This window comes from Micromys minutus (genome assembly GCF_963924665.1).
Source record: "Micromys minutus genome assembly, chromosome: 21".
NCBI classification, from domain to species: domain Eukaryota; kingdom Metazoa; phylum Chordata; class Mammalia; order Rodentia; family Muridae; genus Micromys; species Micromys minutus.
In genome coordinates, this window is record NC_137956.1 from 37,301,535 (window position 1) to 37,313,940 (window position 12,406).

The following is a 12,406-nucleotide window of genomic DNA, read 5'->3' on the forward strand; positions in this document are numbered from 1 at the left end:
TCCCAGCTTCCCCACACAGTCAGGAAACTCATCACTCTCCAGCAGGACAAAAAGGCTTTTCTTTATTGTGCCTGTGAGATGGAATACAGAAGTCCTGCCTAGGCTTGATCCTATGTCCCCCAATCCCAGCCGGGGACTGCCACCCTGGAAGAGGAGAGAGAGAGGGTCTAGTCTTCAAGGTCAGTCCTGGGAAATGAGTCCATTCAAGGCAAATGGTCGAGGAAGGCAAGAAGGGCGAGATGAAAGGCTTCTGGCTTGTGGAGGTAGCAGGCATGACCTGCCTTGTGCAGCTTCACCACAGAGTGGTTGGGCAGGTGGCGGAGCTGTTGAAGTGACTCTCGAGCCAAGGTGTGGTCCAGTTCCCCATACAGGATAAGAGTTGGGGTCTGCAGGGCAAGGCCAGAGCTTGTTGATCCTGGGGCTTGGTGAGGACAACCACAAGCTATTCCTTTATGGAGTCTTGTCCCACACTGTACTTCTTCCATGGAACTGCAGGGTCCAACCCTCTGAGATGACCCCACCCCCACCCCATAACACACGACACAAGCCAGGGACAGAGAACTTTGCAGATCATTGTCTGAGTAAGTACCTTCACAGCCTGGAACTGTTCCTGTGCGTAATTCCGGGTGGAGGTGGGTGCAATGGGCACAAATCCACGTAGCTGGTGGTGGCTTCGAATCAAGAAGGGTAGGGCATAGCTGCCACTCAGTGAGGGGCTCACCAACACAGTATTCTGCACCTGTAGGTCCTGGAGCACTCCCTCCAGCAACGCCACTCGGCCTGCCTCTGTGCTCACCTCCTTCGAAGGGGCTGAGTTCCCAAAACCTGGGTACAGCAGCAGGCACTACCTCAGAGGAGCTACGGAGTGCTCAGGACTTCCTGCCCATTGCAGTGGGAGAAAGAAGGACGCAGCACATTCTACCCCAGCTAATCTCAGAAGTGAGTTTTTATAATATAACTGGTCCACTAAATCAAAAATAAAAACGTGATCCTAGCAGGTGAGAAAGCTCACTGGGTAAAAAGCACATATCTGGATGACTAGAATCTGATCCCTGGAACCCACGTGGTGAGAGAACACTTCTCACATAAACTTCTAAGCTGATAACACCCGGTATTAACAGAGATGAGGAGTGGACACCTCTAAGACTAACAAAAGGATAAATCTATTATGTAGCCTTTCTGGAAGGAAAGACATTGTCGAAAGTGTATCTATACCCTGCCTGTAGTGATAATTCTTGAATTGTGGTTTCTTAAAAACAAACAAACAAACAAAATCCCACAGGAATATTATAAGAATATGTGTTTGTTTTGTTTTAATCTCAGGTGTGAGATATGGGGCTGCTCTAGACTGTCCACAGCAGCTGACTATGATTTGTCTCATGCTTTATCAGAGGTGTGGATTTACCAGCTGCAGATCGTTTCTGTGACTGTGATGTTTGAAATGTTGGGACTTTTTTAGAGGGTATATAAATGCTAGGCCCCGATAGATGGGGTTGGTGGCTGGTGATCATTCAGGGAGGTTGGTTGAGGTTTGTTAGTAGTTGTGCTCAAAGAAGAAACAAGAAAGTAGGTAGATTCATAGATCTCTCTCTCCCCTCTCCCCTTCTTTCCCTCCTATCTAGTGAGAGAGGGTACAACCAGGGGGATAAAGGGTGGGAAAAAGAAGAGTCTACTACATACCAAAGACCAATTATATCTGACCCACCAATGGTCCTTGATAGTTAGAGAAACTATTGCCCAATGTTTTTTGTTGCTGGTTTCCCACCCAACCTCCCACACCCTAGCAAGGTTTCTCTGTATATCTCTGGTTGTCTTGGAACTAACTTTATAGTCTAGGCTGGTCTCAAACTCAGAGACACCTGCCTCTGCCTCCTGAGTGCTGGTACCATGTGCCACCATGCCCAGCTCTCTTAATAGTTAACAAATATCCAGGGAGGTTTGGGTTACATGTTTGAGCATTTCAGGTGACAATGACAATGTTAGATCTACTCACTGAGGGATGTGCACACAAAGTCTACCCATGCCTCCCATGGCTCACAGTGCAGGATTAACAACAGAGAAGGAGGTTTGGAGGACCTGGCTTGGCCTACAAGTCATGGTGTAGCCAAGGAAATTAAGGTGTAAATACATTCCTTAAGCAAGCAAGATGCTAATACTCCCAACGCCCACATACAACCTGCATGCTGTTTGTCTGTGTCCTTATTCTCTCTCTCTCTCTCTCTCTCTCTCTCTCTCTCTCTCTCTCTCTCTGTGTGTGTGTGTGTGTGTCTGTCTGTCTGTGTATAAGTAGACTGAGCCTAGGACCTTGCACATGCTAGGCAAAGGTCTATCATTGAATTATATTCCCAGGGCTTTTTTTTTACTTTTTATTTAGAGGCAGGGTCTCTACTACATTGCCAGGCTAGCCTCGACCTCACTCTGTAGTCTATGCAGGCCTTAAACCTGTACACCAGGTCCACCTGTGTTATCTCTATGCATGGAAATACCTGAAAGTGGGGCTGTCACTCTCGGCTGTTTAGAAAGGAAAAAGAGAAGTAGCATTGGTTTCTAAGGACTTCATTTAAAAAAATAAAAGTGATGGGGCTGGGAGTGTAGCTTAGCAGTTGAGTGCCTGCCTGGCATTCTAGAGGTCCTGGGTTCAATCCGCAGTACTAGAAACAAGGAACCCAGAGAAAAGCATGCTCCATGTGTAAAGTTAAGGAGACTCCAGGCTGATGATTGTTTAGTTGCTTAGTGAGTGGGTAAAGGGGCCAGCTACCAAGCTTGCTGGTCTGAGATTGATCCATATAGCATAAGGTAGAAGGAGAGAACCGACTCTTAACAGTTATCTGCCCCTAATTGGAAAAAAAAAAAAAAAGCCACGAAAAATTAGTTACAAAACCCACAGAGAAATCCCTCTCTGATAGTTGCTCATGAAATGAATCACTTTTCTGTTTTCTCTCTGTCGTGCAATAAATAACTCACAGTGTAGTTTTCAAGGTAGAAAATAAAAAGAGGCTTTTATTGTGGTACTTTCTTGTGACCTGCAACTGTTTTGTCCAGACACGGGCACCCACATGCCCATGCTTTGCCACCCCTCCAATTCTCTCTCTGGTGACTTCCCTTGTTCCGACTGCAGCCTGCCCTCTCTAAACTTGAAAGTGGGGGTACTTGCCTGGAAGGTCAATGGCCACAGCCCGGTAGCCTCTCTTTGACAGTAGCTGCAGTGTGCCCAGCTGCTCCCATGTGTGGGAGTTAAACGCTTTTCCATGGAGAAACATGACTTCTGCCCTGCAGACACATGGGGAGACATGTGCTATGGGACCTGGGCAGCCAGTATCCCTTCTTCCCAGGTGTCTTTTGCTGCCCTCCTAGGCTCTGAGCCCCATGAGTTGGACTAGGGTCCCTCCATTAAACCCTGGGGTAAACCATTCACCTGTGTGCCTGCTGGATTGGCAGCACCTCCCGGTAAAAGATCTGAGAACTGCCTCTGGTGAATCCAGTCAGCACAGTGACATTAGGGCCTCTCCAGAGTTGGGAAGTCTGCTCGGGTGGGCCAGGCAACCCCACATACAGTAGGAACATGAGCAGCAGGCCTAGACCCAGCAGGGCTGCCTGGTACCGGCTCATGAAGATCCGTACCACACAGCCTGGAAGAGAAAAAGGAAGAGATAGGCTGAGGAACACTTGTAACCCTCTTCCCTTCTCTTGCCCTTGAATATCTGGACCTGGATGCTAATAGCAACCAGCTACTTCTCAGACCAGGGCAAAGGCCTGGGACACCCCACTATAAGAAGAAGTGCATGAGGGCTGGAGAGATGGCTCAGTGGTTAAGAGCACTGGCTGCTCTTCCAGAGGTCCTGAGTTCAAATCCCAGCAATCACATGGTGGCTCACAACCATCTGTAATGGGATCTGACGCCTTCTTCAGGTGTGTCTGAAGACAGCTACAGTGTATTCATAATAAATAAATAAATAAATAAATAATCTGTAAAAAAAAAAAGTACAGGAGATGTCCCTCATATTTTATGGTCATAATCACCACTGACTACTGTGCTTGGGTCTCTACACTAAGTATTCAGAGGCCACAGAAAACAGTGAGCAGATATGATTATAGTTCTCTGACACAAAGGAATCCAGGCTCACAGGTGAATTCTCTGCTGCAGTGGGGGAACCAGAACCCAGGGCTAGTGTCTGAGACGTGTCACGTGTGTCCTGGAAGAAACCGCTGTACCGGCAGGAGATGGGTGAACTACAGAATCAGTGGCCGATGGAGGAGTGAAGGCTGCTAAAGGTCAAAGTGTGCGGAGAGACCTCCACTGAGGGCCTGCCCAGAAAAGACAGTCTTTCTTCACAATGAATAAACTGCTAAAACCAGAATGTGCTCTACAATAGGAGATAATTCACGGTCGCCCCAACCTTTATGGGCCAGTTCGCAGAGAATCCTGGGCATAATGCTGAGGTGTGAGAAGGTGGGGGCTGGGAGGTCTGGAGGGGGGTCCAGAAATGGAAGGGGAAGCTTGAAGGCCAGAGAGAAGAATATTCCCCAACCTTCCCACCCCACTTCTGCCAAATGATCTTTCCATAGACTTCTCTAGCAGGTTTCGTCAGCCCAGAGGGCTAAACTCACAAAGGGCAGGTGGTCTTGGTTTGAGAATTCCCCTCTGCCTCGAGTTGAGTCCTGGTACCTGCCCAAGCTTCTTGTGTGATTTTTTCACAATATACTCTGCCTAAGCTGGTGGGGATGCGGTGTCCCTGTCATTTAACGGACCTAAGATAAATGTGCTTGTCTTATTTTGGGATTCTGGATGCAGTGGTAGGGCTAGGAGCTGGGGCCCACCTGGGGCCACACCCACCTCTGTGGAACTCTTCTGGAAGCCTCGGTCCCTAGCTCCGAAGTCAGGCAGTGTGTGGGCTGCAGCAGACCCTCCAGTGCTGATGGAAAATCAGGAGCCAGCTAGAGAAAGAGCACACTCTTCTCCCTAACCTGGAGCAGCCAAGGATGCCTGTCTCCAGCGCATCTTTAGCTCAAGTTCCCAAGAGACGAGCATCCCAATGGACCACTCTTAGTGTCCTGTGCTTCTTTCGGGACCAAGGAGTGGCATTTCACTCATTGCCACAGCAACCTGGGTGCCCAAGACTAGACAACTGTAGGGGTTCTGGTGCAGACTGCTCTGCAGGTGGAGGAGGTTGGAGTTAAACTGTGCTTTTTCTGGTTACTGAAATGCCCCTCTACCATGGGACACAGGTGTGCACACACTCATACACGAGAGCCTCGCTTCCACACACTTTTCAAGAAGCTATCCCCAAAATGTGCAGCAGCCTCTTTGCACTCCCATTGACTTATGCAGTCAGACTCTTACAGTAACACCCACAAAATCCCATGCATGGGTGTGATAACAGTCTCCTCCAGGGGCTGGAGAGATGGCTCAGCAGGTAAGAGCACTGACTGCTGTTCCAAAGGACCTGAGTTCAAATCCCAGTAACCATAAGATAGCTCACAACCATCTGTCATGGGACCCAAAGCTCTCTTCTGCTGTGTCTGAAGCACAGTGTACTCACATACAATAAATAAATAAAAAACAAAACCAAAAAAAAAAAAAAAAAAAAAAAAAAACCCAGTCTCCTTCATTATCAAAATATTCCAAGCTGCGGAGGAGTCCCTTAAGCAGGGAGGAGAACAACCAGAAATTAGCTTCAAAAACTCCCTGAAACTGGCAAGATTCACTAAGCCCTTCCCTGCCAGAGTAAACCACAAAAGCTGAGAACCCCCTCTCTCACCAAGTAAAGCCAGGCTACAGAGAAGACTCTGAGAGCACACCTTCTCCCTGAAGAAGCAGAAACCAGCTGAGCTGCCTACAAGAGGCTTTCACCATAGGCACTTGGGAAAGACTCTCCAACCAGCTGAGCTGCCTGTTGGCTGTGCAGTGTGTTCCGTGTTTCGTGGACTGTCACCTCTGCTCTGGGCTTTGGTGATGTAGCTGGCTCTGAGTCCTTTCTGCTCCCGTAACTAGTTCCTTATCTATATTTCTGTAAGTAACCCCAGTAAAAATAATTGGTTCACCAAGCTGGACTCTGGTGGTTTTGGTTCTGTGGTCTGTCATGGGTTCCCTATCCGGAATAAGTAGATAAGTAGATGTGTGTTTTCTCTCCCCAGGAAATATTTTGTCACAGGATGTTATTCTGTGACAAAAAAAAAAAAACAAAAAGGCAGAGGGATGGATAAATAGGATTTCAAAGTCAGGTATGGTGGCCCGTGGCTTTAATCATAGTACTCAGGAGACAGAGGCAGGAGGAGCTCTGTGAGTTTGAAGCCAGCCTGGTCTACATAGGTAGTTCCAGGTCAGCCAGGGTCACATAAAGACACTGTCTCATAAAAATAATCTGTCCTCTGACCGCCATACACATCTCCCCTAGATAAATCAAATATTAAAAGGGGAAGAGTTACAGGTGAAGACACTTGGTGCCAAGCAAGCCTGACAATCTGGCTTTAATCCTTGGAATTCACAGCAGTTTTAAGATGAATGGACTCCAGCAAGTCTAAACTTGACCTCTCTATGTGTTCCCACCAATATAAATACATGTTTAAAAAAATAAAAAAGATCCAGGGAAAACCAAACTACTAGCAAGCAAGGACCTGGGGGGCAGGCGGGGAGGGGGGGGAGGAGAAACGCACCAGCTGAGGGACACACGTAAGCCTTCGGAAATACACACACTCAGAGATAAACACAGAAAAGAGTCGTGCAAGCAGGCAGGCATACCGAAAAACACCTACCCCCACATCCCCCGCCAAAGTGAAGAGAAGCACTTAACACCCAGACCTTTAAAAACACACACACATTCGCATGCACAGGGACACGGGAACACTGTACACGTGTTGCCCCGCGCTTGCGCCTTCCAAAGAACTCTGCCCCAAGCGGCAGGGACAAGGATGGCTGATCCTGGGACAACCTGCAGGCCTCCTTCCCTGGGGACACTCACCGCGCAGACAGGAGTGACCAGAAGGGCTCAGAAGGACTCCGGTGAGGCGGGGCCCGGGCTAGGTGGAGCCAACTGCCAAACAGCCTAGCTGCTAAGGCATAGCCTCCCGCCTGGTAACAAGCAGGCCAAAGTCCAGCCACCGCGCTTGCGCAGTACGCAGCTGCAGGCCAACCATGGTTACCAGGGAAAGATGTGGGGCGGTGCCCTAAAGCACCGAGGCCCGCCCCTCTCAGCCCAGGATTTTCGGAATTGTTATTGGGCTGAGGTCTGAGAACCTGTGGAGAGCCACCCGGTTCATCAATTTTCGCAGGTTTGTTTGCAAAATGGGGTTTAGGAAAGACTCACCGCATAAGGATGTCATAGAACTTAAGGACAGGTCAAGAGTTCTTGGCACCGAGGTCTCCTAGCGTAAATGCCAGATGATGCTATTGTCATTGCAGCAGCTCCAGGCTTTGGACAAGCATTTTCCTTACTGGCCCCATTCCCCTGTCGGGTTAGGGATTGAGGGGTCCTTTAACTCTGATCTGCTCAAGACATTTACTATTGGTTGGCAACCTGTGATCAACGTCTGGTCTGTCCCAGGTTCAGGCCTCTGTGTAGCAACCAGACCTGGAGCAGGGAGGCCGTGAAGGGCGCAAAAGATTCACTGCTCATTGGTACCCTGCCGAGGTTGGCATTAACCAGATTCATTCTACAGGCTCAGAACAGACTCCAAGGCCATCTGGCTGAACTTTGGCAGAGCCTTTCACTCAGATATGTAGGATGTCAGCGTTATGACAGGTGCACAACTCTTCTTGTATTATCCTGACTGGGGGTGAGGGCTGGGACGGGGGGATGGGGGCGGACAGCAAAGATACTAGCTTTCGCCCTTAAGTCAAGCCATTTCCATGTGGAGCAGATTTTTGAGGGTTTCGAGATCAACCCTGCACATGGAGATGAAGGTGGGCTTGGGGAAACAGGTTGGATCAAAGAACGAAGGGTTAAGGCGCAGACGAGCCTAGTGGCAGCTTGTGACCAAGAGAGGGCGTCTGGAACTCTTAGGCCTGTCCCACCTCCTGCCCAGCCCCTTTCCTACTTCCATTCCCACCCGCCAACAGCACACGCCATTCTCCCGCCGGAAGACCACGCACATTTTCAGGTAGCACCCTGGACTCTCGACTCTCTTTGCGTCTTCACTCAGAGCCCACCTTGTCCCAAGTCTTCTCATCTCGGCTCTCCAGGTCACCTCTCTCCGGGCTACCCCTCCTTCCCGTGCTTCCTTCAGACAGACTCAGGGATCCGGAACGGTGGCCAGTGAACCGAGGGAGCCTTGGCACCGCGGGTGCCCGCAGCGTCAACTGGTTGGGCTCCAGCGGCTAGCACCCCGCGTCCCTGGCAGTCAGAAACTCCAAAGTCCTTGCTGACCCATGCATGTGTTTATGCTTCTGGAAAAAGGGCCTTCATCCCAAACTAACTTGGTCTCCTGCCTGTATTACTAGTTCACTCACAGTACGCTAGTGCCTGTTTAGATGAGACAGTATTTATCCTCGATTGAGCACTTACTATGTCTTTGGCATGCATACTTTTTGCCCTCCTGCATAATTTCATTTAATGTCTATGAGCTAGTATTAAATAATCCCATATACCAGTTTTTACTGGTAGCGATCACCCTGTTTCTTTTTTCTTTCTTTCTTTCTTTCTTTCTTTTTTTTTTTTTTTTTTTGCATAGTTTTGGGGTTTGTTTTGTTTTCTTAAGACAGGGCTTTCGCTGTGTAACCCTGGCTGTCTTGGAACTCACTCTGTAGACTAGGCCAGCCACAAACTCAGAGATCCACCTGTCTCTGCCTCCCAACTACTGGGACTAAAGGTGTACACCACCGCCGCTCAGCAGATTTTCTTAAATTCTTAAGTGACGTGCGTAATTCTGCCATGTTTCCGTTAAGACAGTTAAAAGCCCAACGTCAAGCAACCAAGTGAGAGCGGCAGAAACAACACCCGCCTTTCCTGATCTTAATTCAGATCCTAGAGACCTGGTAGTCACCTAACTGCTCCCTGCTGCTCGCAGGCTGGGGTTCCTTCATTCCTCATCAGTCTGGCTTTGAACTGCAGGAATGGCCAGTGTGGATCAGCGCGAGGGCACCATCCGGGTGCAGGACCAGAGCCTCTTCTTCAGAGAGGCCCGGCCTGGCAATGGGCAGACTGTTCGCTTCTCTGTGCTGATGTTGCATGGCATCCGTTTCTCCTCCGAGACTTGGCAGAACCTGGGTACTCTGCGTAGGCTGGCCGAGGCTGGCTACAGGGCTGTGGCCATTGATCTGCCAGGTACTTCCGGGTTAGGGCTTCTGGGCCAGGGTTGGGGAAACTTAAGGACGCAGGACTGGAAGGACTTAGCCAATCTGGGCCCTGAGCTTGAGAGAGTTAGGTAGCTAGACTTTTGAACTTGTCAGGTCTTGGCTCTAGAAGGGTCAATACACTGCTCGGTTTCCTTTCACTGGGACTGGGCCTGTGACTCGATGCCTCTGAGCTCACTTCCTCATCTGTAATGGTAGGTAACACACTCCTGCTGGTCACGGTCCCTAGTGAGCACAAGAGGTCATCTGTGTGAATGTATTAGCTAGTCCTTGACAGTAGAGGGTGTCCAGCTGACTGGAAGCAAAGTACCTGGATAGAACCATATTCACAGTCTGGTGGTGACAGTCACAATGAGTCTTCCAGAGCCTTGGGAAGCATGGCAGGGCCTGATCGGTAGCTAAGTACACGGTCACCTGTTTGCAAGCAGAGTCCTTGGACTGGGCACTGGAGGGGGTGGGAACAGCTTCCAGATTGCTTGACATAACCTGAATCACCAGGCTCCACCACTTTTAGCCCCTAGTGAGGAATTGGAGACACAGCCTATCTGACAGGATCTAATCCCCTCACGAGCTAGAGCTGATACAGTTTCAGGTTTCAAGGGCAGATTTCCAGCCTAGCCAGGCTGGCTTCCAACAGTGGGTTGGGCTGAGCTTCATGGTGAAGATCTACACTAATGTTGTTGTGGGGAAGGGCCACTGGTAGGTCCCACTAGGGAAGCATTCTCCTCATCTGTGATCCTCCAGGACCCTGCTACCAAGTCAGGGCTCGATGCCTTTTACACAGTTAAATATGCACAACTTTAAATTCCTTGTCCGTTTTAAAGAGGGGAAACTGTGCAGCCGAGGAGGGCAGAGAGGCCTTACCTATGGTCATCGTTATAGCAAATGGACAACTGGGACCCAGGCTAGCCCTGATAGTCTCCAGAGCTTCATTCTTTTCAGACACTGTTAGTACAAACACAAACATGGACGGAATTGTCTCATTCTCGCCACAGATAGAATACGCTGGGCTGTGGACGTGGATGAGTTCAGTCTGCTGGGTGTTACATGAACCTGGGCACGGAGCGGTTGACCTAGGAGCACTTGCTGGAGGAAGGGACCCTTCCCATTCATTGCTCTTGTCTCTCCTATGCCTGAATCCCTGCAGGTCTTGGGCAGTCCAAGGAAGCAGCAGCCCCTGCCCCTATTGGGGAACTGGCACCTAGCAGCTTCCTAGCTGCTGTGGTGGATGCCTTGGATCTGGGACCCCCAGTTGTGATCAGTCCATCATTAAGTGGCATGTACTCACTGCCCTTCCTCGTGGCCCCTGGGTCTCAACTCCGAGGCTATGTACCGGTGGCTCCTATCTGCACAGACAAAATCAATGCTGCTGACTACGCCAGTGTGAAGGTACCGTGCGTGTGTGCTTGTGTGTGACAGTATCTCAGGAACAATCGGGGTCCCTCCCTGGCCTGCCTTCATCTGGGAGCTGGGTAACCAATGGGGTGGTTTCTGGGGAAGACTCCTTTTGGTTGACTTGGCCGATTACTAGGCCAAACCCTGTACAGAACTGTGTCCTAGAGAAAGTACAAAACCACGTCCCCACCCACCGGATCGGCTTGTCTCTCCTCAGGAGGGTAGGAAGAAACTTTAAGTGGTGGTGAGGCCTGAAGCTAACTCACCTTTAGAAGGTGGGCTGGTGCGACAAGCCCCCGATTCTGTCCTTTCCTTCCTCTCAGACTCCAGCTCTCATTGTATATGGAGACCAAGACCCCATGGGCTCCTCCAGCTTTCAGCATCTGAAGCAGCTGCCCAACCACAGAGTGCTGGTCATGGAAGGGGCGGGGCATCCCTGTTACTTGGACACGCCTGATGTGTGGCACAAGGGGCTGCTGGATTTCCTGCAGGAGCTAGCATGAGACTCGGTCCTGCTGATGGGGCGACAGACTGCTTGCTCTAGGATCTCTTGCTGTCTTCTGCTCTCTGGCTTGTGCCTCACCTGCAACAGGTCTGTTCTATGCATCTGTCTGGGTTCCTGTCATTTCTGTTCTTCTCTTGCAGTGACAGATCAGATCAAGAAGGTAAAATCAAGTGGAAAAAGCCTTGGATTCAAGGGGAGAACTCTGATTGTGGGTAATCCGTGAGCTTCTCCTACAGGCTTCTTGCTTGACTCTCACTTCTGCCTTACTTTACTTTCTGATCCATCACCCTCTTTAGCTGCACTACAGGACGGTCATTCCTCTTGCTCCCCTACCCTTAAGGCCACAGTTAACATACGTGTATGCTTGTTTAGAGCCATCCCACACCCTAACAGAACCTTTCCCTTGGGGTCCACATGGCTGGACCGATACCACATTCTTTGCCTGCACAGGTACGTGTGCGGTTCCCAGAAGGAGGGAGTCTTTGTAAGAGATCCACTTGCCAGGATAAAAATGTGGCCGCCCCTAGATTTCTCTTACCTACCCCTTGCAACTGGTCCCAAACCAGAATTGCTTCCTCAGAAGGAGAGATGTGCCCCCCTGCTTTTCAAATCTCCCCATTTTTTTCCCCTTTCTTGGTGGCTGCACATCTCCCCAGGATATCAAACATAAATCTTCTCAACCAAGCCCATTTCCTGCTCTGAGGTTTGGGATTGGGATGGGGAGACCGACTACGGAGGTCCCTGGAATAAAGTGATTCAATTAGACCTCACATGCTTTTGCTGTCTCCGGCGCGCCGCCCCTCCCCCCTCCCCTTGGGACTGCCACTGTGGGCTCCTCCCCCACCCTGGCGGGACCAGATGGTCCCCCTGCCCTTTGTCCACTAGGCCAGATGGAGGGAAAGGGAGATTGGATTCCCCTCCCCACCCACACACATCCAGGTGCCAAGAGACTAGGCAGAGGGGGGAGGTGTAGGTCAGTGGGACCCACAAGAGCCGATTACCGAAAGAGGGAGAATATCTGCTGAGATGGGGGAAGGGCAGGCTCACCCCCCACACACACACCAAACACACCTATCCCTTTCCTAGTACAGGGGTTAATGGCACACTGACCCTAACAACCCTAACTCCAAAAGAAATTTGGCAGTAGATTTGAAGGATCACGAGACAGTAGCTTAAAGGCCACACGGCTCTCAGGCCCCTCCTTCAGTTGGTCGGGT

At 50.2% G+C, this 12,406-nt stretch overlaps 2 protein-coding genes across 7 annotated transcripts; one reads left to right on the forward strand and one right to left on the reverse strand.

Moving 5' to 3' along the window:
- Positions 1 to 67: 67 nt before the first annotated feature.
- Positions 68 to 9,048, reverse strand: ABHD14A (abhydrolase domain containing 14A). 5 transcript variants are annotated; one of them, XM_080934053.1, is made up of 6 exons: positions 8,090 to 9,048; positions 4,835 to 4,935; positions 3,416 to 3,629; positions 3,155 to 3,270; positions 590 to 825; positions 68 to 386 (listed from the first exon to the last, which is right to left on the reverse strand). In XM_080934053.1, exons 3-6 carry the CDS (start codon positions 3,607 to 3,609, stop codon positions 204 to 206), a joined length of 729 nt encoding a protein of 242 aa, XP_080790179.1. In that variant the 5' UTR covers positions 3,610 to 3,629; positions 4,835 to 4,935; positions 8,090 to 9,048; the 3' UTR covers positions 68 to 203. The 5 variants fall into 5 exon arrangements, with proteins under 5 accessions (XP_080790179.1, XP_080790180.1, XP_080790181.1 ...); XM_080934054.1 differs by lacking the exon at positions 8,090 to 9,048 and adding an exon at positions 7,305 to 7,381; XM_080934055.1 differs by lacking the exon at positions 8,090 to 9,048 and adding an exon at positions 6,960 to 7,135 and having other exon boundaries at positions 4,835 to 4,913.
- ABHD14B (abhydrolase domain containing 14B) lies at positions 6,962 to 11,954 on the forward strand. 2 transcript variants are annotated; one of them, XM_080934057.1, is made up of 5 exons: positions 6,962 to 7,000; positions 7,657 to 7,739; positions 9,048 to 9,260; positions 10,437 to 10,678; positions 11,008 to 11,954. In XM_080934057.1, exons 2-5 carry the CDS (start codon positions 7,733 to 7,735, stop codon positions 11,185 to 11,187), a joined length of 642 nt encoding a protein of 213 aa, XP_080790183.1. In that variant the 5' UTR covers positions 6,962 to 7,000; positions 7,657 to 7,732; the 3' UTR covers positions 11,188 to 11,954. The 2 variants fall into 2 exon arrangements, with proteins under 2 accessions (XP_080790183.1, XP_080790184.1); XM_080934058.1 differs by lacking the exons at positions 6,962 to 7,000; positions 7,657 to 7,739 and adding an exon at positions 8,029 to 8,097.
- The last annotated feature ends 452 nt before the right edge of the window (positions 11,955 to 12,406 follow it).

What these genes read in the sequence shown, in the direction of transcription:
- ABHD14A (XM_080934053.1), bottom strand. Translation starts at nt 3,609, where the DNA reads ATGAGCCGGTACCAGGCAGCCCTGCTGGGTCTAGGCCTGCTGCTCATG. An exon ending in CCAATCCAGCAGGCACACAG is followed by an intron (nt 3,271 to 3,415) that starts GTGAATGGTTTA and finishes ATGTGTCTGCAG; the next exon opens with GGCAGAAGTCATGTTTCTCC. An exon ending in TGTGGCCATTGACCTTCCAG is followed by an intron (nt 826 to 3,154) that starts GCAAGTACCCCC and finishes TGCTGTACCCAG; the next exon opens with GTTTTGGGAACTCAGCCCCT.
- ABHD14B (XM_080934057.1), top strand. An exon ending in TGTGGCCATTGATCTGCCAG is followed by an intron (nt 9,261 to 10,436) that starts GTACTTCCGGGT and finishes GAATCCCTGCAG; the next exon opens with GTCTTGGGCAGTCCAAGGAA. An exon ending in CTGACTACGCCAGTGTGAAG is followed by an intron (nt 10,679 to 11,007) that starts GTACCGTGCGTG and finishes CCTTCCTCTCAG; the next exon opens with ACTCCAGCTCTCATTGTATA.